This window comes from Myotis brandtii, unplaced genomic scaffold (genome assembly GCF_000412655.1).
Source record: "Myotis brandtii unplaced genomic scaffold, ASM41265v1 scaffold573, whole genome shotgun sequence".
In the NCBI taxonomy this organism is placed as follows: domain Eukaryota; kingdom Metazoa; phylum Chordata; class Mammalia; order Chiroptera; family Vespertilionidae; genus Myotis; species Myotis brandtii.
In genome coordinates, this window is record NW_005370145.1 from 2901248 (window position 1) to 2927877 (window position 26630).

Consider the following 26630-nt stretch of genomic DNA (forward strand, 5'->3'; position numbering starts at 1 on the left):
AGACAGTCTCTTTAATAAATGGTGTTGGGATAATTGGACAGATACATGCAAAATAATGAAACTAGACCACCAACTTACACCATACACAAAAATAAACTCAAAATGGATAAAGGACTTAAACGTAAGATAGGAAACCATAAAAGTCCTAGAAGAAGCCATAGGCAGAAAAATAGCAGACATTTGTCTTAGCAATATCTTTACTGACAGAGCTCCTAGGGCAATAGAAACTAAGGAGAAAATAAACAAATGGGACTACATCAAAATAAAAAGCTTCTGCTCAACAAAAGAAGCCATTAACAGAACAATGAGAGAGCCACTGCATGGGAGAACATATTTGCCCATGTTATCTCGGATAAGGGTTTAATCTCCAAAATTTATAGCAAATGCATACAACTTAACAAAAAGAAGATTAACAATCCAATTTAAAAAATGGGCAAAGGACCGAAATAGACACTTTTTGAAAGAGGTCATACAGAAGGCCATGAGACGTATGAAAACATGCTCAAAGTCACTAATCATCTGAGAGATGCAATCAAAAAGACCATGAGTTACCATCTCACATCTATCAGAATGGCTATCGTCAACAAATCAACAAACAAGTGCTGGAGAGGATGCGGAGAATAAGGAACCCTCTTGCACTGCTGGTGGGAATGCAGACTGGTGCATCCACTGTGGAAAAGAGTATGGCATTTCCTCAAAAAATTAAAAATGGAACTTCCGTTTGACCCAGTAATCCCACTTCTAGGAATATATTCCAAGAAAACAGAAACACCAATCAGAAAGGATATATGCACCCCTATGTTCATAGCAGCACAGTTTACCATAGCTAAGATTTGGAAACAGCCTAAGTGCCCATCAGTAGATGAGTGGATAAGAAAATTGTGGTACATCTACACAATGGAATACTATGTTGCTGTAAAAAAGAAGGAATTCTTACCATTTGCAACAGCATAGATGGAACTGGAGAGCATTATGCTAAGTAAAATAAGTCAGTCAGAGAAAGATAAATATCACATGATCTCACTCATTTGTGGAATATAATGAACAACATAAACTGATGAACAAAAATAGAGCCAGAGTCATAGAAACATCGAACAGACTGTTCAACCTATGAGGGAAGGCGGGGGTGAGGGGGTAAGAGATCAACCAAAGGACTTGTATGCATGCATATAAGTATAACCAATGGACACTGATGGGGGGTGTGTGATGGTGGTGAGGGCATGTGCTGGGGGGTGGGAGCAGCAGGGGAGTGGTCAATGGGGGGAAAAGGAGACTTATGTAATGCATTAAACAAAGAATTTAAATTTAAAAACAAGAAAAGAAAAGATGCAATAAATGAGAGGGAGGGAGAGAGAGAACATGATGTAATAACTTGAGAGAGCCGAAACCTGTTTGGCTCAGTGGATAGAGCGTCGGCCTGCGGATTGAAAGGTCCCGGGTTAGATTCCGGCCAAGGGCATGTAGGGTTGCCGGCACATCCCCAGTAGGAGATGTGCAGGAGGCAGCTGGTCGATGTTTCTCTCTCATCGATGTTTCTAACTCTCTATCTCTCTCCCTTCCTCTCTGTAAAAAATTAATAAAATGTTTTTTAAAAAAATAACTTGAGAGAACAGGAGAGATAAGACAGGATGGAATAACTGAGAAGGAGAGATAAGAAAGGATATCAGTTCAATCCCCAGTTAGGGTGGTTGGGGTGCATATAGGTGGAACTGATCAATGTTTCTTTTTCTCTCTCCCACTCTCCCTTCCTTTCTCTCTAAAATCAATAAAAACACAGCCTTGGGTGAGGATTTTAAAAAATTAAAAAGAAGAGAGAATGACCAGATGTATAATATGCAATTGGAAGGTCGATTTAATTAAGGGTTGAGAAGTATTCATTTGATATAGCAGCGAAGAAGTCATAGGATTGTGTGAAATCCATGTAGATAGAGTGGTGGGAGCAAAAGCCAGATTGGAGTCAGTAGAAGAGAAGGAGGGAGGTGAGGAAATTGAGACAGAGTGTTTCCACAATTCTTGAGAAATTTTGTTGTAAAGGAAAGAAGGGAAATGAGACAATAACTAGAGAAAATAGGATTAAAGGAGAGCTTACAAAAGGGTCCAGTAGAGTGGGAGAGATTGGAATAAAAGTGAAGGAAAAGGATGGTCCATTCTATAAATATACTAAGACTGAGAAAAGCAATGAAATTCAGAGCCAGGCATGGGAGCTGGCCCTAAATTGGAGGAGAGACCTCCACGGTGAAAGGAAGAAGATGGCTTGGCAGTAGAAATGTAAGACCATTTTCATCCAATGGCATCTACTTTTTCTTTTAAGCAGGATGTGATATTATTTTCTAGAATCAAAGGGACAAATGGAAATTTGAAGAGGGTGGGCAAGATTTCAAATAGAGAGAAATACAGTGATTGAGCAGGCTGACAATGTAACTCCAGCCCTGAAGGCCCAGTGGGTTAGTGGTTGGGAATATATAGTGGTACCATTTTCTCTGAAGTTTGGAATAGTAAATTATCAGATTCATTTAGGTGTAGTGTTTTTACACTCAAGTATAATAGAGGGGTAGGAAATGGCAAGGAATTTTACAGTGTTGTCAAGAAAGTAGACAAAAAGATAGATGATGAATGTTTCCTTAGTTGGGAGAGAAATAAAAGTAAAATAGCAGCTGATGAAAATGAAAAAAAGTAAAAGGCAAGGATAATGGAAGTGTCGATGGTGTTGAAGACCTGTTATATTGGGAATAGTCCAACAAGCAAGCTAGAAAATCAGGAAGGAGATGTTTGGTTTGGTGACTTTGAAGCTTGGATATTTTCGGGAGTAAGGTTGTGGAAGAGGAAGGTGGAAGAGAAGTCAGTAGAGGGAGGGAGTCAGTGTTTTGGATGAATGATTCATGTGGACATTGAAGTCTCCCAGGAATGTGATACGACTATGAAGAGAGAAGAGGTGCCAAAATCTTTGATGAATGAAAAGTGTTATAGTAATTTTTATGGTACTTGATGTTGGGACCTTAGAATGTAAGACTTAAAGCATGTAGCCCTGTGTGGACTGTTATAGTAATTATTATAGTGCCTAATGTTAGATATAGGAATACTGTATGAGACCCAAGAATGCACCCTCATAACCCCACTAGTACTGGTAAACAACCTATCTGATGGGAACGCCCAAAGCCTGTACACACTCATAGATTAGCAGACCCCGGGTGGATCCACATATGGCAGCCGCTGATAACACACACACCAACGAAGACCACGGCTACAGAGGGGTATATAATCAGACAGTCTGATCGACTCAGCAGCTCATAGCTCTCCTGTCGCCAGAGCGTGAGGACCTGTGTGTGCTCAGGTCTCAGTTCCCAGCACAAAACTCTGCCCAATTAACTGTCAATCGACGAAGGAGCCAGCAGCCAACGGCACCGTCTACCCCTTTGTGTGTGTCAGCGAGTATCACTGGGTGGATCCTTCCCAGTGTCTGAGACCCATCAGGAACTGGTAAATAAACCCCCTGTGTGCTTGCATCTAACCTGTTTGTCTGTGTGTAATTTCTCTGGCTTGGCTCAAATCTTGGTGCTGTCTCTGTGAAAGTGTCTGACCAGAAGGTATTGGCGCAAGCCTCAAGCGGATGGTCCAGACCATCTGTGCATGTCCCACTTAGGAGCAGCACCTATATGGGAACCCCCCGCACCTCGACATAGGTGATGGGCCTTAAATATATAAAAAATAGAAGCTTATTTGGGACAAAAAGTCAGTAGATGATAGCGATAGGGATGTGGAATAGCCAAATAGCATGAATCTCAAAGAAGGAAGAGCTTCTAAAACAGTTTAAGCAGCAGTGGAGACCGAGGGTGAGGGGTGATTTTGTGTCTAGCTCAGGACTAAGGAGTTCTTAAAGCAGCGGTTCTCAACCTGTGGGTCGTGACCCCTTTGTGGGTCGAACGACCCTTTCACAGGGGTCGCCTAAGACCATTGGAAAACACATATATAATTACATATTGTTTTTGTGATTAGTCACTATGCTTTAATTATGTTCAATGTGTAACAATGAAATTGGGGGTCACCACAACATGAGGAACTGTATTAAAGGGTCTTGGCATTAGGAAGGTTGAGAACCACTGTCTTAAAGCATGAGAGGATAATGGTTATCTCTTAAGAGAGCTTCCAGGGAAGCTTTGTTTTCAGGGAGGGGCAGATTTCATTGTAAGCCAAGCAATGAGGGCAATGTTCCAAGGAACGTAAGAAATCCCATGTTTTTCCAGGATGGTCAGTATTAGGTGAGGGTACAACTAAGATTGGCTACTGTTAGCAGATTCTACCTTCTTTTCCTGCCTATTGCTAAACATTTGCCTATTTATTCGTTTCCTCATTAAATGAATAACCAAATGAAATGACAATGTGGAATTGGACTAATAGGTTGTAACTTTTAGCAGATAATTGGATAATATATTAAGGCCAGTTGTTTTATAAATTACTTTAAAGTTAGCTCAAGATGTAGTGTTAAAGCAATCAATCCAATGATCACTACAAAATAAGGGAAGCCAGAGGGAAACTTCCCCAGGATCTGAAGTCCAGAAGTGTTCAGCTGAATAATTTAACCTATTAGATAACAAGATTTGATTCATTTTATATTATTTCTCTTAAATAGGTTGTATAGTGTTCTTGTAAGATCTCTGTTAAGTTTTAATGGACAAGATTCTTGCTTGCTTCCTGTCTGCAAAAAAAAATGAGATAAATAGAAGGCCCATGCTACCCTCAGCACGTGTAAATCTGTAGTAGTAATGTCACAGATTATACCTTTTAATTATACATATAATGAAGGTTATACATTATAATCATGAATTGTCATAACACCATAGAAAGGTACAATGTAGTGACCTAAAGACAAAATAATGAGAGTAGGAAACTGACTTTTAAAAAATATTAATTGGCCTTCTTTTGCTATCAGAAGTTCTATGAGGAAGCCTTGTAAAAGATGCAGCAGTTTTCAAAGAAAAGAACAAATACTTAAAATATGTTTATTCTTAATTCCTGTTTACCTTCTAATGTAATACCAAGAGAGGAGGCTCAGTATAATGAACAACTAAACATCTGCAGGTCACAAAAAAGAAAAACCTCATATTTAAAAAGGACCAGTGCCCTGGCTGGTGTTGCTCAGTAGCTGGAGTATTGGCCCATGCACCGAAGGGTCTTGGGTTCAATTTCTGGTCAAGGACACATACCTGGATTGTGGGTTTGCCCCCTGCCTCCAATTGGGGCTCATGCAGGAGGCAGCCAGTCGATGTGTCTCTCTCACATTGATGTTTCTCTCTCTCTCCTTCCCTCTCTTCCACTATCTCTAAAAAGCAATGGAAAAAATATCCTCATGTGAAGATTAAATAAATAAATAAATAAATTGGACCATAAAATCTAGAACATATTTCCCCCTTAAGGGATTCTAATGCCAACTTAATAGTTCATATCATTATAGGGGAGAGTTTGTATTTTAAAGTGTCTTATCTAAATTTTTTACTTTCTCTTTTATTTTGTGTTGGTACCGTATTTTTACTCAGCTTTGGGATCAAGCCTGTTTACTTCATTAAGAGAAATCTGCCAAGTGAGGTTTAACAGGTACTCTATGTTCTGTATGCCTAAGGTCTGCCTCTAGGGTTCACCTGCTCCCCACAGGGGCATGTATGGGTTAGAGCACTTACTAACCAGGATTGACCTGGCTGCTATACTCTTATTTTTGGTGACTAAATCCTTCTCCATTAGATGCAAGCAAAATGTTTGTTTCTTTATTTGTTGCCTAAAATGGTAAATTTGATACTGGGGGCGGGGGGGAAGAAACACAAATTCTTTGCAAATAAATTTTTTATTTGCAAAAACTGTAAGTACAAAACAGAGTGACAAAGATTTTCACATTCTGTGTATTTCTTTGGTCACCTTTCAATATTTGGGTGAATTACTCTTCACTTATGATTTTTGTGTGAACCTCGCGGCTCTTCACCCGCAGCTTGTTAACCTGGGACTCAGCGATGTCAGCCCGCTCCTCGGCCTCTTCCAGCTCGTGCTGGAGCTTGCGGAACTTGGAGAGGTTGACGTTGGATTGTTCCTCCTGAGAATGAATGGAAATGCATTCATGAGTGAATAGAGTTCAGAATTTCTAGTTTCTTAAGTGAGTGGGTCTTGAATTTTCTTTTCACTTCAAAATGATTCACTCCAGCAAACCTTTTTAAAAACCTAGAGAAATGATCTGGAACATTTTTTTTTGTATTAACGTCTCTCATGCATCTTGAACTCATGGATAACAAGGAGGGACAGGTGACATTTGTCTCCAAGGTGCTCTAAAAGTTCTCCTTTTAGAACTTCTAACATCTTAGAGCAGCGGTTCTCAACCTGTGGGTCGCGACCCCTTTGGGGGTCAAACGACCCTTTCACAGGGGTCGCCTAAATACATCCTGCATATCAGATATTTACATTATGATTCATAACAGTAGCAAAATTACAGTTATGAAGTAGCAACGAAAATAATTTTATGGTTGGGGGTCACTACAACATGAGGAACTGTATTAAAGGGTCGCGGCATTAAGAAGGTTGAGAACCACTGTCTTAAAGCTACTCCTAAAGTGCCAACTTTCCAGCCTCTTCTTTCTTCACAATCCTGAGAATGGAACCAGACCTTTAAAAATGCAGACATGGCCCTGGCTGGTTTGGGTCAATGGATAGAGTGTTGGCCCGAGGAATGAAGGGTCCCGGGTTTGATTCCAGTCAAGGGCAACTACTTCAGTTGTAGGTGTGATTCCCCTGCCCTGGTGGGGGCACATGTGGGAGGCAACCAATCGATGTGTCTCTCTCACATCAATGTTTCTCTCTCTCTGTCTCTCTCCCTCCCTTCCACTTTCTCTAAAAATCAATGGGAAAATATCCTCAGGTGAGGATTAACAACAACAAAAATGCAGACATGCAATCTATATTATACCAAACCAATAGCCTTGAGTATAAATTATTGCAATTTAAGGCAGTTTGGGAATTAAACAAGAAGTTGATTATTTCCTAAAATAGAGTGGTCTCTGATTATGTTTAAATATATAGCAATGAATTTGAGAAGCCCAGTCCTGGTTTAGTCTCTAGTAATCATACTTTTTTAAAAGGCTCATTTAGAACCATCCAAAATATGTCATTCAAATTTAGAACATTAATAAAACTTAAATAACTAAATAATAGAGTTTGAAAAAAAACACACCTCAGATCTTCCTCTTACAAATAAAGTTGGAGCTAGAGAAAGGTTAACTAAGTCCTCTCTGTCTCTCTCTGACCTTAGAGGTTTAGAGGTCAAGGGGAAAATAAAAATTATAAATGAACACAAGAACTAATTTATGATATGTAATTCTGTATAGCCATACTTTTATACTTAGGAAATTGATGTTACTTGATCATTATTTCCCATGAATCACAGGCTGGGGAAATGCAATAAGGTGGAATGCTAAGAATTCATGGTGTATATAATGATATTTCAAACAATGTTTCCAATATAGAATTCCTGTTTTCTTCTTGCCCTGCAAATCTGTTCTTCCCTTAGCTTTATATTTTAATAATACACCACCCACCTAGTTAATCAAACCATAACTTGACAAATTATCTTTGATTTCCTTTTCTTACCTCCCAAGTGCTACCTATTAGCATATCTTGTAGTTTCTACCTCCAAAATAGCTCTACTTCTGTCTGTATGCGCCACTACTATCCTAATCCAAGCCATGGGACCACCTGAAAAGCCTCCTAGAATGTTTTGCTGTACCTACCTATGTTACCCAAAAATCATCCTCCATCTAGTAGCCAAAATACTCTTTAAAAAAATATAAACCAGGGCATGACTGACCAAATGCAAAAATCCTGTGGCTTCCAGTGTCCCATTATGCTTAGAAAAAAGCCAGACTTCTTATTATGACCTAGAAGACCATGTGATCCTCCTCCTGCCAGCTCTTCAGCTCTATCTCTCCTGCAACTTCCCTCATTATTCTACTTCTTGAACCAGTCTCTTTTCCACACAAAAGCTTTGCATTTGCTCTTCTCCATCCCTAGAACGAAAATTTTCCCTGGCTTATCAAGTGGTTGGTTTCTTCTCATTCTTTAGACCTTTATTGAACCATTTCCCTTTAATCTTTCCTCATTTTACCCTTTTTTCTTTCATCCCTTTAACCAAATTAGCTTGGACATATCTGAGAACTGGAGGCTGCCTAATTACCATGAGAGATTCTGAACTCACCGCTTCCTCAGCTTGTCTCTTGTAAGCTTTCACCTTTGCTTGCAGTTTATCCACCAGATCCTGGAGCCTTAGTACATTCTTGCGGTCTTCCTCAGTCTGAAATTATTATATTTGAAAGAGTGAGTTTCTTGAAAGTACAAATACCATCATATTTTGTTATATATTTGGTTTTTAATCCTCTGTAGACAGGGGTGAAAACCTCGACAGGCTATTTTCCTTACTTGGTAAGTGAGTTCCTTTACTCTTCTTTCATGTTTACGTAGACTCTTGACAGTTTCAACATTGCGCTTCTGTTCACCTTCAACTTCTGCTTCAAGTTCACGTACCTGCAAGAAAATGGGGATTTTAAAGACATTTATTACGATGCATTCATTTAAGGGATTTCTACTCTTCAAATGGCCTGTAGTACTTCTTTTACTCTGCTTTAATTGTAGTTATTGATACCGTAGTCTAATCTCCCCCTTATAAGCTCTTGGCAGCAAGGAATATCTCTCATTCATCTCTGTATGCCACACATCATCCAGTAGTGTTAGGTATTGAAAAATCATGCGTTGGATAGGAATGAGATGCAAAATATGCTGATCAGAAGACCCACCCTGGCCTCCAGTTTCTGGATCTGCTTCTTCCCGCCCTTCAGGGCCAGCTGCTCAGCCTCATCCAGACGGTGCTGCAGGTCCTTCACCGTCTGCTCCAGGTTCTTCTTCATCCGCTCCAGGTGGGCGCTGGTGTCCTGCTCCTTCTTCAGCTCCTCAGCCATCATGGCTGCCTAATTAGCAGTAAATTAAAACCGTTCAGAAAGCTGAGATAGCACATTAAGATTCAGATTTGACCACCACTGCATTGCCCTCTGCTCACATCAGTGATGGCCTTCTTGGCCTTCTCTTCTGCGTTGCGAGCTTCCTGAACAATGTCCTCCATCTCTCCCTGGATTTGGGAAATGTCTGTTTCCAGCTTCTTCTTGGTGTTGATCAGGCTGGTGTTCTGGTTAAAACATCACATTTAAAAATATTAAACACCTGAGAGAAAAATTAGGATGCCCGCTGTTCTAATGAAATCACAAACTAGTTAATTAACTAATTGGTGTCCCTCCTTCTTACATAAAGTATCTCAGGTGACAATGTATTTTTAAAAGACAGTCAGGACTTGATGTCAAAATTAAGATAAGCAAAATATTGTTAATCTAAAAATATTAAATGTTTTAAATTGTATCCTCCATTAAACATTATGAATAAATTTTTAAATAATACTAAAATGTGAGCAAGAATTTGATTTTCCTTCTTCTGTATTTTTCACTCTTGTCCTATTCTATCTATTCACCTGGGTGTGCAGGAGCTGGACACGCTCACTGGCATCCAGCAGCTCCTGTTCTGCGATTTTCCTGCTCCTCTCCGTCTGCTCCAGAGTGGCCCTCAGCTCCTCAATCTCGGCCTGCAGCAGGTTGGCTCTGCGCTCAACCATGGCCAGCTGCTCCTTCAGGTCCTCCTGGCCCCGGAGAGCATCATCCAGGTGTAGCTGGGTGTCCTGTGGATGAAGGATCATTGAGAGACCTTGTTCTCAGGGCTTCAGCCACCCCACCTGCTCTGGGGCCATCTCTTGACCCCATTTACCTTGAGAATGCCTTGTGTGTTTCTGTAGTTCTTCAGGGCCTCAGCAGCCATGCGGTTGGCATGGTTCAGCTGGATTTCCATTTCATTAAGGTCTCCCTCCATCTTCTTCTTGATCCTGATGGCATCATTCCTGCTCCTGATCTCAGCATCCAGCGAGCTCTGCATGGACTCCACCACTCTAATGTGGTTTCTCTTCATCTGGTCAATCTCCTCATCCTTTTCAGCAATTTTCCTGTCAATTTCAGACTTGACTTGGTTCAACTCCAGCTGGATGCGCAGGATCTTTCCCTCTTCATGTTCAAGAGATGCCTTAATGACAGCAAGGGTGACATTAGCAGGGAATGGAAGTATGTAGTATTCTAGAAATAGGAATGAGTTCCTACTTTTTTGCCACCATAACATATCTTTATTCTATTATAGAAATTTCTACAATATTCTATTGTTGGTTTTATATATGTCTATCTCCCCAGCTAGATAGTGCCCTTGAGGGCAAGGCCCTTAACTTCATCTTTGTTTTCTCAATGTCTAGCACAGTTCCTGACATACAATTATGTTACTTGTATACATGGTCAGTTCTCCATCCCCATACTCATATGCAGAGAAATTAGGGTCGATTGCACACAAGAATTGGTGAATCAAGAGTGTACAATAATATGTCTACCTCTGCCTCCTCTAAAGCAGCCTGAAGTTCAGACTTTTCTTGCTCAATTTGCTTCTTTAATTTTTCCAGTTCATGGATACGTTTCCCTCCTTCTGCAATCTGCTCAGTGAGATCAGAAATCTCCTCTGTTGGTGAACAAAAATAGAGAAAATTGTTCATTGAGGGAAAGCATTATTTAACTATTTGTTAAAGAAAAGGTGAAATGTGCTCACGTTGCAAATTCTTATTTTCCCTCTTTAAGGTTTCAAGATGGTCTAAGGATTCCTCATAAGCATTCTTAATCTTGAATAGCTCTGTGCTGAGGGAGCGGGACTCCTTCTGGGAAGCTTCAAGTTCAGCATGAGTTTCTTCATACTTCTGTTTCCATTCAGCCAGGATCTGAGGCGCAAGGAATGGTCAAGAAATTTAGTGGAGAAAGTTTAATGTAATGAAATCATTTATTCTAGCATCTCTGAGAGTTGAGATGATCTGGGACTGAAAAATTATGATGAATGAGAACAGTGGAACCCACAAGAACATATCGCCCCCCCCAACCTACCCATGAAGCAGGAGCTACTGAGAATAGTCCTCAGATGGTTTGAATAAGGCACACTGATGGTAGCAGGCTAGCTTGAATTATATGTTGGATGCTGAGGCAGAAGCTTCTGCAGAAATTACCTTGTCAAAGTTCCTCTGCTTCTTGTCCAGGGCTGCGCAGGCAGCATTAGATCTCTCCACATCAAGCATGAGGTCCTCCACCTCATTCTGTAATCGCTGCTTGGTCTTCTCAAGGGAGGCACACTTGGCGTTCACAGCTTCTACGTGTTCCTCGGCGTCCTGCAGACGCTGGGCCAGCTTCTTCCTGAAAAGTGAAATAGGGACAATAGAAGTGAATGGTCATCAGCAGAACTCGGTGTTCAAAGTGGGTACAAGAGAGCGATTTCCACAGTCAGACTCTTACTGCCATGCTTTTCAAACTTGTTTTGGAGGTCCAGTTCTGTATTAACTCCTTCCCGCTCTCTTACCAACCAAATGCTGAAAATAACCCAAATTTCAATATCTCTGTACTTCATACTAGTAGTCTGACTTTAAGACAATCCATGATCAGCCCAATGCAACATTTTACCCTTCAAGGTAGCTGATTCATTACTCCTTTATAGAATCTTAATATCTACCTTGAATTACTGTTATTTATATCTCTTCTCCACTGAATTTTGATCTCCAGAGGGTAGAATCTATATTTTGCTAATCTTTGTGCTAGTATTCTTGTAGGCTGTCATACATTTTAAGTACTGAGATGTTATATTAATTGAATTTAAATAAAATATACTTGATTTTTGTCTAATTGTATCCCCTATTTTCTTAGTTTTTCATAAATCCTTTAATAAAAAGCTTTCCCAAATCAATATAAATTTTGCTTTGAGAGCTCAACTCAGAATCTCTTCCATAGCATCTAACAAAGCATTGTAATTCCAACGATATGGATGTACATTAGCCATAGATTAAATGAATAGATCTCTTCTTAAACTTTCTGTTGAATAAGTAAGTCTATTCTGTCCAGATTCTCCCTCTTGTAGTTCAGTGTTGGACTTTATATTGCATTGTATATTTATGAAACAGTTTTCTTTCTTATTAAAAAATCTTACCTACTTTTTATTTTATTGTCTTTAACAATATACTTATGCCCCCACTTTTTCAATATAGCCATATTTTCACATCTCAAAGGGAGGAGCTATGCTTTAAAGCCTAATTATTTTTCTTTCACAGGCCTATCATGTGGGAGCAATATTTTTGTTAGTTGCTCAGAAAGAGGAGAGGCACAAGAGAGTATAATTAATTGTTATTCTATCTACAACTCTCCCCCCTTTTAAACACATCCATTCAGCTCCCTCTTCCCTTATGTCCTTTCTAAAAAAAACTTCCCTTCGTTTTTTCTTTGTTTTGAGAGCAATGGATATTTGCTCACTTACTAGAGGTAGCAGATGCACTCTGTTAAGAGAGATGCTTCATTTTAACTAAGTCTAGAACATACTTGGCCTCCTCCAGCTCCTCTGTGCGCTGAATGGCATCCGTCTCATATTTGGTCCTCCACTGGGCAACCTCACTATTGGCCTTGGACATTGCCCTCTGCAGCTCAGCCTTGGCTTCCTGCTCCTCCTCATACTGTTCCCGCAGCAGGTCACAGTCGTGGCGGGAGGACTGCAGGGCGTGGGCCAGAGCACTCTTGGCCTGAAAACATAGAGATTGGCAATTTAATTATATATGTTTAAAGTTATATTTAGTACCTATGTTCCTATAGGTCACCAGAAGAAAACAATGATAATGACCAGAACAATAAAAAGTAAGGCTTACCTTTATCTCCTCTTCAAGTTGCCTTTTAAGCTCCTCAACCTGTTGTGTGAATGCTTGTTTGCCCCTTGAGAGCTGAGAAAGCATCGAGTCCTTTTCATCCAGCTGGCGTGAAAATTCACCTATAAAGACCAAGATCCAGAAAATTCAACTGTACTGTGGAAATTAAAGCTCTACATTAAAACTGGAGCAGGGCAAGGGAGCTGAGTCAAAACATGATGGAAAGCATGCATTACAACAAACCACCAACATCCACTTCAACCCCGACAAGAAAGTGTATGTAAAAATGAGAAGTATGGAAAACCTTGAGGCAGATTACATGCTTATGAACAACACAAAGACTTTCTTGATCTTTTGATCACCATAGAAATTGTTAAGAAACATGTGAAAAGTAAATCAAACCAACAGAACATGCCAGTGCCTTTTGTGAAAGGCAATAGTGTTGTACTAGTTTATCTTCCATTGAATCAAAAAATTATTCTGTAGAAACAGGAGGCTTTGAGTAGTTCCCTTTGTAAGTAGAAGTGATGTTCAAAAGGAAATTATGGAATTATTTTTATATTAAGAAATGGTCAAGTATCCTTCCACTCCCAGAAGGAGTTGATGTATGGAATAACTAATTATATCATAAACAAAATGGCATTTATTTCCAATTCTTTAAGCACCATAATTCAGAAAATACATTATATTAAATATAGAGAAAAATTTTTCAACACCACTATTGAACTGGTTACCTGGAAGCCTTATCTCTGACATTTAATAAGAATCACAACTTGCATATTTTATATACCACTAAATTACTAGCAGTAAACATGTATTGAGGAAGAGAAACTACAAGGAGCATTTTTATTCTTTTAGAATACAGTTTTTCTTTTTCATAAGTGTACTTATCATCTGTATAACAATAATAAAAACCCCACTTTGAGCTTTGTTCTTGAAAGAACAACATTTGAATGAATATGAAAGTGAAGTGGTTCCAAACACTTCGATCTGCATAGTGCTTTAATAGTCCAGATGACCTATAAAACAATTTCCTTCATGTTACCCAGAGGATGGAGAACTGTAGTAGAAAGGTGGATAAGTTGATTGGGGGAGGAATGAATGCAGAAACTCCCCAGTTTGGATAATCAAAGTGCTCTGAACCTCACTGAATGTTCCTAGGCTGGGTTGTGGTCCTGAATATTTCCCTACTTCCCCGGGGTTAGCTACTAGCAATTGGAAAGACTTCAGGAAAAAGACTGCAGTAAGCTTCTTGGACAGGTCATTTCATCACTACCATAACTTATCATCTTTAAAATTGGGATAACATTCTAAGGTAATGAGGCTAATAAAGTAATAACTTGTTGGAGCATCTTGAAAAGTGAAAATAAATATTGTGAGGATACAGTTTTTATTTAATAATTTTCATTAGAGTCAAGTCTGCTTTAAAATGTTAAAAAAACAAAAAGCCTGAATCTCTTTATTATTTAAAAACAAAAAGAAAGAAAGCTGTTCATGCCTGTGGTCAATAATGTGCTCATATAAGTGAGCACCTCTCCGGAAGAGAATATATGATCTCAAGTAAGTCAGTGCAGAGTTGTTGTTTGTGTTTTTTGTTGTTGTTGTTTTTTTTTTAACAAGTTGAGCATCTGAGGTAAATTTGTCATTGAAGGTCAACACTAGTAAGTGGCCCACCTGATTCCGTCTGCAGGCGAGCTCTCTGAGCCGTCAGGTCGTTGATCAGCCGCTGCTGCTCTTCTTCCTTTGTCTTAAGTTCACTCAGTTGATCCTCTAGAGTGCGGCACATCTTTTCAAGGTTTCCCTGTGTTCAAAAAGTGGCAGAAGACTTCACAAGCAAGTATTTGGACCATAGAAATTGTTATTAATCCCAAGCATTCCGTAGGAGCTTCAGTACTCATCTATTTTGAGAATCAACTACTTTTACAAACAAAAAAAAAACTTAGGCCTTAGACTCTGATGGAAAGAGTAACAAGATACTACTTGGGAATTCGTCTTTACTCAACTGGCTTACTTGTAAGAGAGTAATTATATTTGATTCAGTGGCAGAAGACATCGCAAGCAAGTATTTGGACCAGTAGAAATTGTTACTAATCGCAAGCATTCCGTAGGAGCTTCAGTACTCATCTATTTTGAGAATAAACTACTTTTACAAAAAAAAAACAAAAAAACTTAGGCCTTAGACTCTGATGGAAAGAGTAACAAGATACTACTTGGAAATTTGTCTTTACTCAACTGGCTTACTTGTAAGAGAGTAATTATATTTGATTCAGCTCATGAGTTCTTTTTGAGAAGCAAATTATGTATTTGTGCTTAAAAGAAAATCAAAAAGCCTAATCAAGGTGAGATGTTTTAAAAATCTCAAAATGTATAGTTGAATTGTACTTTTTATTTGAAAGAGTTTAAGTTTTCACTATGCACATTCTTTGGATATGACTCAGCTCCCATAAAGAGTGAGCACTTTGCCCTGTCACACCTGAGTTGCCCCTCCCTCTGACCAGTCTCTTGCCAGTGAAAGGCTCATTCACATGTTTCTTACAGAAATCTCTTAAAGATATTATTTCTGCTTTGCCTGTTAGCTCATTTTGTTCAATAGATTCCACGTATGAGTGAAATCATATGATATTTGTCTTTCTCTGATTGGCTTATTTCACTTAGTATAATGCTCTCCAGGTCCATCCATGCTTAAATCATGACTGTACCTTGGCTTTGGAGACACTCTCCATGTTACTAGAGAGGTCATCGATCTCCATCTTCATCTCACTCTTCTCCTTCTCCAGTTTCTGCTTGACCCTCTGCAGGTTGTCTATCTGCTCCCCAAGTTCAGCCACACTGTCCGCGTGCTTCTTCCTCAGGGTGGCTGCCGTGGCTTCATGCTGCAGGGTGGCCTCCTCCAGGTCCCTGCGCATTTTCTGGAACTCAGCCTCCCGCTTCTTGTTCATCTCAATCTGGGCTGAAGTTGCCCCACCAGCTTCCTCCAGCCGCTCGCTGATCTCCTCCAGTTCCCGGGAGAGGTCAGAGCGCTGCTTCTCTGCTTTGGCCCTAGAGGCCCGCTCTGCCTCGATTTCCTCCTCCAGCTCCTCAATGCGGGCCTGGGAGTGATGAAAAACACAAACTTAGCTTGTGTTAGTAATTTTATCATGTGGAAGGAATTCCACGGGTGGAAACCAGGTACTTACCTGTAACTCCTTGATCTTCTTCTGCAGCTGCATCCCAAGGGCCTGTTCATCTTCAATCTTGCTTTGTAGATTGCTCATTTCAAACTCTTTTCTATTAGAAAAGCACTTGTTAGTCACATAAATATTAATATTAATTTCCCCCATTAAACTTTTGTCTTTGCTGCTTACTTTTTAAACTTTTCATCAAGTTGCTGTTTGTCATTTTCAACATCCATTATGGATTCTTGGGCCAATTTTAGGTCTCCCTCCAGTTTCCTCTTTGCTCTTTCTAGATCCATCCGGATTTTCTTTTCTTGTTCCAAAGATCCTTCAAGCTAAAAGTTAATAATCCATGAATACAGTTCCTGGCATGTTACGACCTTTTGTCCCAAGTTGAACTTATAAACATTTAACTCATATAATCAGCAAATTATTTTGATTTTTCTTTGAATTAGACAAATTTATCCCATCTATTACTTTTTATTGCTATTTATCTAGTCCAAGGATTCATCATTTACAAAGTGAAATGCACCTCATTACAACATTGTTATAGTAAACTACTAGGGAGACCTCTTGTCATCTCTGTCTCCCCACTGGAATTCATTGTGTTTGATGCTTTACCACATGGGATAAACACCATAGCAACATTTCCAAACCATGACCTTTGTCAAGTCCTCCCTTACTCAGACATTTACAGCAGATTCTCCATTCAATATCAGAACATGTTTGAAGCCAAATTTATCTCCCATGTTCTCCTTTGTCACCTTGAGAGAAAATCTTATGGATCATTATTGCTTCTTTGCTCTTGCTACACTTCTCATTTAGAGAACATTCTCTCTTCTATATCTTCTCATAGCCTCTCTTCTTTCAAGCTCAGATAAAGACCCATTTTGTTTATACAGTTCTTTCTTCCTTCTTTCCCCCTAATTTATTTTACCCATATTATCTGTTACAACTAACTTTCTTTCTTTATTTTTTTTTACTAACATGTCCATATTAGTTCTTATAGCAGGAGTAGAGGCCCGGTGCCCGAATTCATGCATGGGTGGGGTCCCTCAGCCTGGCCTTTTCTTCCTTCTTTCCCCCTAATTTATTTTACAAATATTATCTGTTACAACTAACTTTCTTTCTTTATTTATTTTTTACTAACATGTCCATATTAGTTCTTATAGCAGGAGTAGAGGCCCGGTGCCCGAATTCATGCATGGGTGGGGTCCCTCAGCCTGGCCGGCAATCAGGGCCAGTGGGGGGGAGGGACTGCAGTAGGTTGGCTGGCTGTGGGAGGTTGGCTGTGGGAGCACACTGACCACCTGGGGGTAGCTCCTGCATTGAGCGTCTTTCCTCTGGTGGTCAGTGCGTGTCATAGCGACTGGTCGACCGGTCGTTCTGGTTGTTTTGGTCACTTGGTCGTAATGGTTGCTTAGGCTTTTATATATATAGATAATGTCCTATACTGTTTATTCATTGGACACTCCTGAAAGTACTCATTATACTGTAAGAATCCAAACTCATGCCCACTTTGTTACAAAATTAAAAAAAATAATTTTACATGATGTTAAGCTTACATCATCCACTTGTTGTTCAAGCTTGGTTTTAGCTTTGGTCAGGGTGTTGACTTTGTCCTCTTCTGCCTGCAGGTCATCCAGCGTCTGCTGGTGGGCCTCTTGGAGGGCCTTCTTCTCCTTGGTCAGCTTAGCTATCGTTTCATCCAGGCCTGCCATCTCTTCTGTGAGGTTTTTCACCTAGAAGGTCAAGGAAGAGATTGTTTCTACTATAAAGCAGCGAATTGGATGGTAGAACCTCTATAGAGTATAGCAGAATATGTCTCCTACCTTGTTCTCTGTGGCATGTTTCTCCTTTTCAACCTTGGCCAGTGTTAGCTCAAGGTCATCGATGTCTTTCTTCAGTTCAGAACATTCATCCTCCAGTTTCCTCTTCTTGGCCGTCAGCTCAGCATTGATCTCTTCCTCATCCTCAGCTCTCTCAGTCACCTCTTTGATTTTGGCTTCAAGTTGGATTTTGGTTTTGATCAGCTGGTCACACCTTTCCTCTGCATCCGCCAAGCTATCTGCTTCCTAAGAAGGAACAATAGACACTTTTCTATTTTAATTCTCTGCATATTTTCAGATTATATTAATATTTTGAAAGCAAACCATTAAATTGTGTTTTAAAACATTAGGTTAATTTTTATTAGCTTCCCATCATTTAGGAAACATTTATTGGGCACTTACCACACTGATGACAAAATAAAGGAATTTAAGTCATGGTTCCTGGTGAAATTATGACACAGTTTTATTTCCAGTGATGGTGTTCAGGGCACACCACCTCAAAATATGGCCCTTTGGCATACTGAAAATCTTAAGCTGAAGGAGTTTGAGAAGGAAGGTCGTTTGACCTCATCCCCTCATCCTTCTTTCCATAAATTTCCCATGTGAGGAGGAAAGGAGACATTTTTATCACCAGAGATGGGGAGTTGGGAGCCAACAAGGCTGTATACATAAGCCTTATTAAACTGATCCTTAACTTGCTAGTTACTTCTTCGCCATTAACTACCCTTAGCACAAACCCGTGTATCTTGTTCATTCGTTTAGTAATATTGTATATGAAGATTTATAGAACATTTTAAGCATTTGTGAATTAGGAAAGATTGATAATAAGTCTCTTGGTAAGGTGGAATCTAGAATTTTCCCTAGCAATTGCTTAAATAAAATTTTAGCATCAGATTACAAAAATGGGTCTGACACTCACAGATTGAACCTGGAGTTGTAGTTCGTTTTTCTCTTGCATCAGAGCAACCATTTTTTCTTCCAGCTCTTTTCTCTTGGCCTCAGCCTTTGCAAGGTTTTCTTTGGCTTTCTCAAACTCTTCCTTCATGTTGGCCATCTCCTTCTCTGTCTCAGCACTCTTGAGGAGGGGCTTAATCTTGAAATACAGCTTCATCCAGGGCCAGTGCTTTACATTCATGAAGGCGCGGACATTGTACTGGATGCAGTAGATGGACTCTCTGTGATAGGAGCAGAAATTTTCAGTCAGGTTATAACAGGAATCAGAATTACAAGGCCTATGCTGATGGAGTTTAGTAAAGTACCCCTATTAATACCTTCTTTCCACCATCTTCTGGTACTCCACTCTTGCCAAGAACCCTCTGCACCTGGCCTGGGTTCGGGTAATCAGCTGGGCCAGCTTTTCATCTCGCATCTCCTCTAGGAGCCCCAGAAGACCAGCTTTGAAAAAGACCTGTGCATGAGCAGAGCTGTAGATCAGAAACTTTACATCAACTTCAAAGCGACAGGAATAGTGTCAGGTAGACTTCAGAGACTATTACCTTGGTGTGACCAAATCTATACTGAGTGTGGTCAATGTCGATGGATGCAAGGAGCTTCTCAGAGGCCTTCTTGCTGTCAATGAATTGTCCTTCAGGGATAGCACTTGCATTTAATACCTTGTATCTGTTTAACAAATAAATGATATAGCTGTTGTCATGAACAAGAAGTCTTCCTGCCTTATTATAGAAACATAGCTGTTGAGTAGTATAACAAACATAAACAAGAAATCATATCTACTTCTTTATTCTCCATATATTCAAAGGGTGTCAAATTTTTGGTATTTCAATACAGAGTCAGTTAAATTTGTTTCATATATATGTATATTAAAGTATCGTTATTGTTGAAATTATTACAGATATCCTCTGTTTCCCCATTGACCCCCTCCACCCTACTCCTTCCCACTTCCCAGGCCTTCACAGAACTATTGTCTGTGTCCAGTATTGTCTATGCATATAAGTTCTTTGGTTAATCTCTTCCCACCCCCACCTCCTTTCCTCTGAGGTTGGTAGTGTGTTGCATGCTTCCATGTCTCTGGATCTATTTTGTTTGTCAGTTTCTTTTGTTTATTAGATTCCACATATAAGTGAGATCATGTGATACTTGTCTTTCTCTGACTGGCTTATTTCGCTTAGCATAATACTCTACAGGCCCTTCCATGCTGTCTCAAAGGGTAATAGATCCTCTTTTTATAGCTGCATAGTATTCCGTTATGTAAATGTACCACATCTTTTTTATCCATTCACCTACCGATGGGCAGTTGGTATGTTTCAGATCTTAGCTATTGTAAATAATGCTTCTATGAACATAGGGGTGCATATATTTTTTCTGATTGGTGTTTCGGGATTCTTAGGAAATATTCCTAGAATCAGGATCACTAATGAGCCTTTCACTGAAAAATTAACGTATATAAGAGAAATCTCTTAAAATAATTCATGGTGAGAAAGTCTGACCTCTGTTTGAAGTCTGCATAAACGATTCTGCTTGGGAATCCCTTCCTACAGATGCGGATGCCTTCCAGCACACCGTTACACCTCAGCTGGTGCAGGACAAGTTCATGCTCCATGGCCCCTAAATGAAAGATACACATGCCTCATTTCATGGTCTAGCACAAACACACCAGCTTGTCTGGATATCAGAGCTGTCTTACCGGGAGTTTTGGTTTCATTGGGGATGATGCACCGTACAAAGTGGGGGTGTGTGCTCCTCAGGTTGCTCATCAGCTTATTCAAATTCTCCTGTGAAACCATATGAATATTTGGTTTAAAAAGTATACTATTTTCAGACATTCATATATACAGACATAATCATGCTCCATGGCATTCATTTAATACTTCTTAAATTTTTAATTATTTTTACATTTTATTTTTCAATTACAGTTTATATTCAATATTATTTTGTCTTCTTTTTAGGTGTACAGCATAATGGTTAGACAAGCATATACTTTACAAAGTGTTCCCCCTGATATTTCCAGTACCCATACAGATTAGAATTTGCAAAGAGTTAACTCTGAAATTTCCACATTCCTAAAACGGTCTTTTATTGACTATTTTTGTGCATTATATATAGAGATTTTGTCTCCTAAATGTTGAAGTGGTTGTTCACTGATGTTGAGTGTGATAGAATACGTTGTCAATTTAGTATGACATTCTAAACATATGGAAATACTTCCAGCCACTCTTTTTGCCTAGATATGTGATCTGGTTTTACAAATAAGTCAAAATCTTTCTCCAAATATCCATTTCTTTCTTTACCTGACTTGCAGTTGTATCTCCTTCCCTATCACATGCTTATTCCTTATCATAGTTAGAGAGCTCTGTCCTCCTTCTAGTTCCACAGTGAGTAGCCTTCTAATGCCTTGTTCTGGGAACTGGCAGAAAACTGACAGCCATGTTACCAAGTGTGAGATGTTTTCCAAGGAAATCCTGGTTTTTTGGAATAACTAGAGCTTCAGTTTTTGCCAGCTGGATTGTCAAAAGAAAAGTAAATTTTCCTTAAAGGGCTATTTTTTAAATCATATCTGGGGGTTTTTGTGTGTGTGTGTGTGTGTGTTTTTTAGATCACCTTCCAATTCCTACCACTATTCTATCCTCAGATTTTGAAATCTCTTCATTTCAGTCTATGCCAATATTCGCCTAAGCACCTGCATCATTTGGAGGCTCCCAAAGGCTCAAGAAAATGGCATGTTTTGCTTAATCCTACCCCATTAGAAACTTATGAGTGTCAAATGACCTCATTTCCTGGCCCCAAATTGAATTTTACCATCTGATACTTATTTCTGCAATTCACGCTCATCCCTCCTGAGGCCTGTGTCTCCTATGTTATACTGAGTATCTCTTCCAAAGTGCCATAAGACTCAGTTCTACCTGCTGACCTCTCTCCTTGAGTCATACCCAGTATTATAATCCTTGCAACATTAGTTCCCCTTTCCCACACAGTAAAATTAAGTTTAATTTCCTGAATCTAATTAGAGAAAATGAAGTTTGTACCCTGAAGAGAGCAGACACGGTCTGAAAGGAAGAACCCTTCTTCTTGGCAGCTTTCTTTCCAGCAGCAGCATTAGCCTCTAAGGGGAACCGAGAAAGCACAACAGTCATAGTACAGGCTTCCTCACATGAGGTTTCAGACATTCAGTAAAAGAGAATTCTATCGAAAATTACCTGCTTCAGCGGCTGCTGCTGCCCCGGAGAAGAGGTAGGCTAGAACCTTCAGGGAACACTTCTGGTACAGCCCGAGCACAGTCTCATTCAGGGGGTCCTTGTTCTTGTCAAGCCAGCCGGCAATGTTGTAGTCCACGGTGCCCGCGTAGTGCACCAGTGAGAAGTGGGCCTCAACCTTGCCTTTGACAACCTTGGGCTTCTGGAAGTTGTTGGACTTTCCAAGATGCTGCTCATACAGCTTGTTCTTGAAGGAGGTGTCTGTGGCCTTGGGGAACATGCACTCCTCTTCCAGGATGGAGAAGATGCCCATAGGCTAGAAGCAGACCACACACAGTTATAATTCTATTTAAACAATTTTCTCTGTGCATAGAATTCAAATAAGGCCAAAGCCACTTTGGTGCTGCCGCTCTGTTACTAGAACACTGGACTGTAAGTGCTGTGAGAGCAAGGCTCTTGGTCTGTTCAGTGCAATGACAGAGCAGCACTAGACATATGGTATGTGCTTAATTAATATTTGTTGAACAACAGTACATGGAATGAAATTATGTGTATATCAAACAGCAGTGTGGTGGTTGCCAGAGGGAAGGGGGTGAGGGAGAAGGGGGTCTTAATATAAGGTGACAGGAGAAAAATGGACTTTGGGTGGTGGGCACACAGTGCAATATACAGATCTTGTAACATAGAAACCCACACCTAAAATCTATGTTCATGTTGACCAATGTCATCCCAATAAATTTAATGAAAATTTTAAAAAATTATGTGTATATAAATGTAGCTCACTTTTAGCAATAGGTTTACCAAAAATTTCATGTACATAGACATCAAATAATATAAGTAATATTTTAAACAATCATATCTGTATTTCTCAGTAGCCACCCCTTTCAACATTTGACCAGTGATCAAAACGTCATGGGAAAAAAATTTTAAGTTAATGTTGTTTTTACAGTGACATTGAACCCCACTGCTCCATGGGTCTTTGGACAAACCAGAAGGGTATGAAATGCCACAGTCCCTGCTGGGCTCCCGTCATATTCTTGGGGATAACTGAGCCCTGGGGTCTTAACCACCCAGGCACCTCTCTAGGTGCTTTCCAAACACTTAGCCTTTAGCACAAGGGGATTCTACTATCAGAGGGCTTACAGCCTGGGGCAGTGGGCTTACGGGCAGCAGCGTATTAGCAGGAAAGAGTTAGAGCGAAGAGGTGATGGCCCCACGTAAAGAGGAGCTATCCCTGGGGAGTAGCATTTATTTCTTTACCTTCTCGATGAGCTCAATGCAGGCAGCCAGGTCCATCCCGAAGTCAATGAACTCCCACTCGATGCCTTCCTTCTTGTACTCCTCCTGCTCCAGCACGAACATGTGATGGTTGAAAAACTGTTGCAGTTTCTCGTTGGTGAAGTTGATGCACAGCTGCTCCAGGCTGTTGTACTAAATATAAGTATAAAATACAAATTACCGTTAATTTTATAATAAAAGCTTCTATTGGATAGGGGCTTTTCTTAATTGGTAAGCCCAACTGCCCTCAGGATGGTATGGCTTCATCCCGCCTGTCTTTTTTGCTACTGTGGGTGAGGAAGTTTTAGCACCCTCATTGGAAGTATCTCCTAAGTAGGAATAAACAGGGTCTGAATGATACTCCTTATGCAATAAAACAATTATTTGGTTTTCACAATATATATTTTTACTTATAGGTTTCATAGGAATTTATCTCTCTGATTATGTCATATAACTAGCTAAGGTTGATACATCTGAGTCACTATGGTCTGTGTGTTGTTATTAATAATAGGAATAAAAATTCAATAGCTAACCTTTGTTGAACGTTTACTATATGCTAGACACTGTGCTAAGTGGTTATATAAATTATTGCATTTGATCCTCACAGCTGCCTTTTTAAGGTGGTACTGTTTGCCCATTTCATGGGCGAGGAAACACTGTTAGAGAGGTTATGTAGCCCGGGCAAGGTCCTACTGGTTAGGGGCATGGTGGGGCTCCAAAGCTTTGACACCAGAGCTAGTGTTTGTACCCAGTACTAGAACGTGAGGATATCTGCTCTGCTTTACTACTCAGGACACCTAGACCTAAAAACAATTGTGAATGCTATTGTGTTAGAATAGTGTCACTATACACAGAAGTCAAGGAGGTTCTACCATACAGAAGAACCTTGCAAACATTATACGAAGTGAAAGAAACTGATCATAAAGGGCCATGTATTGTATGGTTCCATTTCTATGGAATGTCTAGAATAGGCAAATCCATAGAGACAGAAAGGACATTAGTGGTACCAAGGGCTGGGGGAGCGAGAAGTGAGGAATGATTTAACGGAATAGGGTTTCTTATTGGGGTGATGAAAATGTTCTAAAAATGATTATTGTGATGGTTGCACATATCTGTAAATACATTAAAAACCATTGAGTTAAATAGGCAAATTTAATGGTATGTGAATTATATTAATAAATCTATTAAAAAACTCAAAGACATTGCAAGTATGCAATGTTGTTAGTTTTCTTATTTTAAAAAAGTGTGATAGGTTCTTGTTCCTGCTTGGTGCCAGATTATTCCTTCCCATTAGGGCTTGGGAATTTCTGGAAATGCTCTTGTTCTTAAAACTGAGAAAGATTCCTCCAGTGTCTACCAGTCAGGGAAAGGTATAGGAATTCTACTCGTAGATCAGACACATCTGAGATATTGCTATCAGGTAGAGGACTTCACTTCGGTACCCTTGTTTCCTAAGCTATATTCTAGGTATTCTCTCTCAGGCAGATGAATTTGAGTTACTTTGCAATACCATATTCATCCTCTATACCTGGATATTTCAGGGCAGATAGGAGCCTTGAAATCTTCCTTTGAATTTGTCATTGTCTTCCCCACTGTCATCTTTGTTGTCCTCATTACCTTCTTTATCACTTACCGAGTACTATGTGCTTGCAGTTTATGCTTAGGGATTAAGATACAACAAGCTCGTAACTGGCAGAATGATCTCAGAAGTAAGTGTGCTATTTGGAGTGATATGTGATTTACCTATCGGTCCTAGTTGAATTTGTCCTGTGATTGGTCAGATACCATTCCCATCATCCAAGTTTAATTAGGTAGGAATTGACAGAGTTGGAGTTTGAGTCCAGACCTGTCTCATTCCAAGTTCGTGCCCTTTTATGGACTTTCAGTCTTCTTTCACATGCCTATTTAGTTTGTAGTACAGCTATTTCTCATAGACCTTTTTCAATATTGATTGCAGCAGCATTATTTGTAAACTTCCCTGCTCAAAGTTTCTGATGACTCACATCAAAGATCTCAAAGCCAGCGATGTCCAAGACCCCAATGAAGTACTGCCTGGGCTGCTTGGTGTCCAGCTGCTGGTTGATGCGGGTGACCATCCACAGGAACATCTTCTCATAGACGGCTTTGGCCAGAGCACCCACTGAATTGATCACCTTCAGAGTAATAACTTGTTGTTATTAAAGACATGTTGGGAAGGCTTAGGATATGTGTCATTCATTAAGGTCATGGGCTTACCTGCTGTACAGTTTGGCCTTTGGTGACATACTCGTTGCCGACCTTGACCCTGGGGTAGCAAAGGGCTTTGAGCAGATCAGCAGAGTTCAGACCCTGGAGATAGGCTGCCTTGTCAGCAACTATAGAGACACAATTTAGGAACACAACATGATCTGATGTGCACCCCACTATTCAGAGTAGAGAGTGCATCACTATAGAAAGTCTGTGCAGGAGTACATTTCTGTATGTCCATCAGAAGCTCAGTTGTAAAAGAGACATGAGTTAGGAATTGGCTTTTTTGCTTAGATTCTCCTGTTAAACCCAGATGTAGCTACATTTTTATACCTTCAGTGCCATCTGGCTCAGCTTGCTCCTCACGCTGCTTTTGCTTGAATTTCATGTTCCCATAGTGCATTACTGCCCCTGTGAGCTTATAGATGGCACCTCTTTCTTCAGAAGTGAAGCCCAGGATGTCAATGGCACTCTACCAGGAGAAATGAGAGGATAAAGATTAGGGCAGAAGAGACTAACTTATTTAGGAGAATTTATACTATAATATACTTAACATACCCTCAAGTAGGTTGCTATTGTCATTCCAAGCAAAATGGATTTTTATAAAAACTGCATGTGTCACTTACATCCGTGGCCATCAGCTCTTCTTGGTCATCAATGCTGGGGACTGTGATCTCCCCTTGACTGACAAAGGCATAGTCATATGGGTTCGTGGTGATCAGGAGCATTTCTGGGTACATAGAATTCAGGAGATACATTGTACATTACAGGTTGTTGTTAATAAAAAAGATTAACTTTCATCTGTGAATTTAAGATATTTCTTACCAATCAGTTCTGGCTTCTTGTTAGACATGATCTGATAAAAAATATGATAGCTTCTTTCCGCCTTTAGCTGGAAAGTAACTCTGGACTTCTCCAGAAGATCTGCAGTGGAAAGTAGATATTAGATTGGAGGGAAATTGTAAAGTTCCTGGGGTGATTTGGCATTATGGTCATCAGTTATATTTTATTGGCCCCTTGAGATTTCAGCTGAATGTTCCCATGAGGTACCACATAGTACATCTCTACAATGGCAGTTGCTCTTAAATCTCTAGAAAGAAACTAAAACATGCTGGCCCAAGGCATATTCATTTCTCATACAGAAGAAGCCGGATGCATGAAATATAATAGA

General features: G+C 39.8%; 1 protein-coding gene across 2 annotated transcripts in view; it reads right to left on the reverse strand.

Annotated features, from left to right (window-relative positions):
* Positions 1-26630, reverse strand: part of LOC102259256 (myosin-1) — a 121035-nt gene that overhangs the window by 88985 nt on the left and 5420 nt on the right. The window contains exons 10-40 of one of the 2 annotated variants that reach the window (XM_005878816.2): positions 26285-26383; positions 26086-26189; positions 25793-25931; positions 25469-25587; positions 25237-25386; positions 23216-23386; positions 21959-22271; positions 21788-21864; positions 20449-20536; positions 20252-20369; positions 19301-19424; positions 19076-19212; positions 18724-18979; positions 17808-18050; positions 17541-17717; positions 16165-16310; positions 15997-16087; positions 15520-15909; positions 14495-14621; positions 12824-12942; positions 12504-12700; positions 11150-11333; positions 10705-10870; positions 10493-10617; positions 9832-10140; positions 9542-9745; positions 9080-9205; positions 8820-8990; positions 8446-8550; positions 8225-8320; positions 5815-6076 (exon numbers count right to left, since the gene is read on the reverse strand). In XM_005878816.2, the coding sequence (XP_005878878.1) occupies positions 5924-6076; positions 8225-8320; positions 8446-8550; positions 8820-8990; positions 9080-9205; positions 9542-9745; positions 9832-10140; positions 10493-10617; positions 10705-10870; positions 11150-11333; positions 12504-12700; positions 12824-12942; positions 14495-14621; positions 15520-15909; positions 15997-16087; positions 16165-16310; positions 17541-17717; positions 17808-18050; positions 18724-18979; positions 19076-19212; positions 19301-19424; positions 20252-20369; positions 20449-20536; positions 21788-21864; positions 21959-22271; positions 23216-23386; positions 25237-25386; positions 25469-25587; positions 25793-25931; positions 26086-26189; positions 26285-26383 (5024 nt within the window). In that variant the 3' untranslated portion in view covers positions 5815-5923. Of the gene's footprint in view, positions 1-5814; positions 6077-8224; positions 8321-8445; positions 8551-8819; positions 8991-9079; positions 9206-9541; positions 9746-9831; positions 10141-10492; positions 10618-10704; positions 10871-11149; positions 11334-12503; positions 12701-12823; positions 12943-14494; positions 14622-15519; positions 15910-15996; positions 16088-16164; positions 16311-17540; positions 17718-17807; positions 18051-18723; positions 18980-19075; positions 19213-19300; positions 19425-20251; positions 20370-20448; positions 20537-21787; positions 21865-21958; positions 22272-23215; positions 23387-25236; positions 25387-25468; positions 25588-25792; positions 25932-26085; positions 26190-26284; positions 26384-26630 lie in introns of those variants that run through there. The other variant, XM_014549853.1, reaches the window with a different exon arrangement.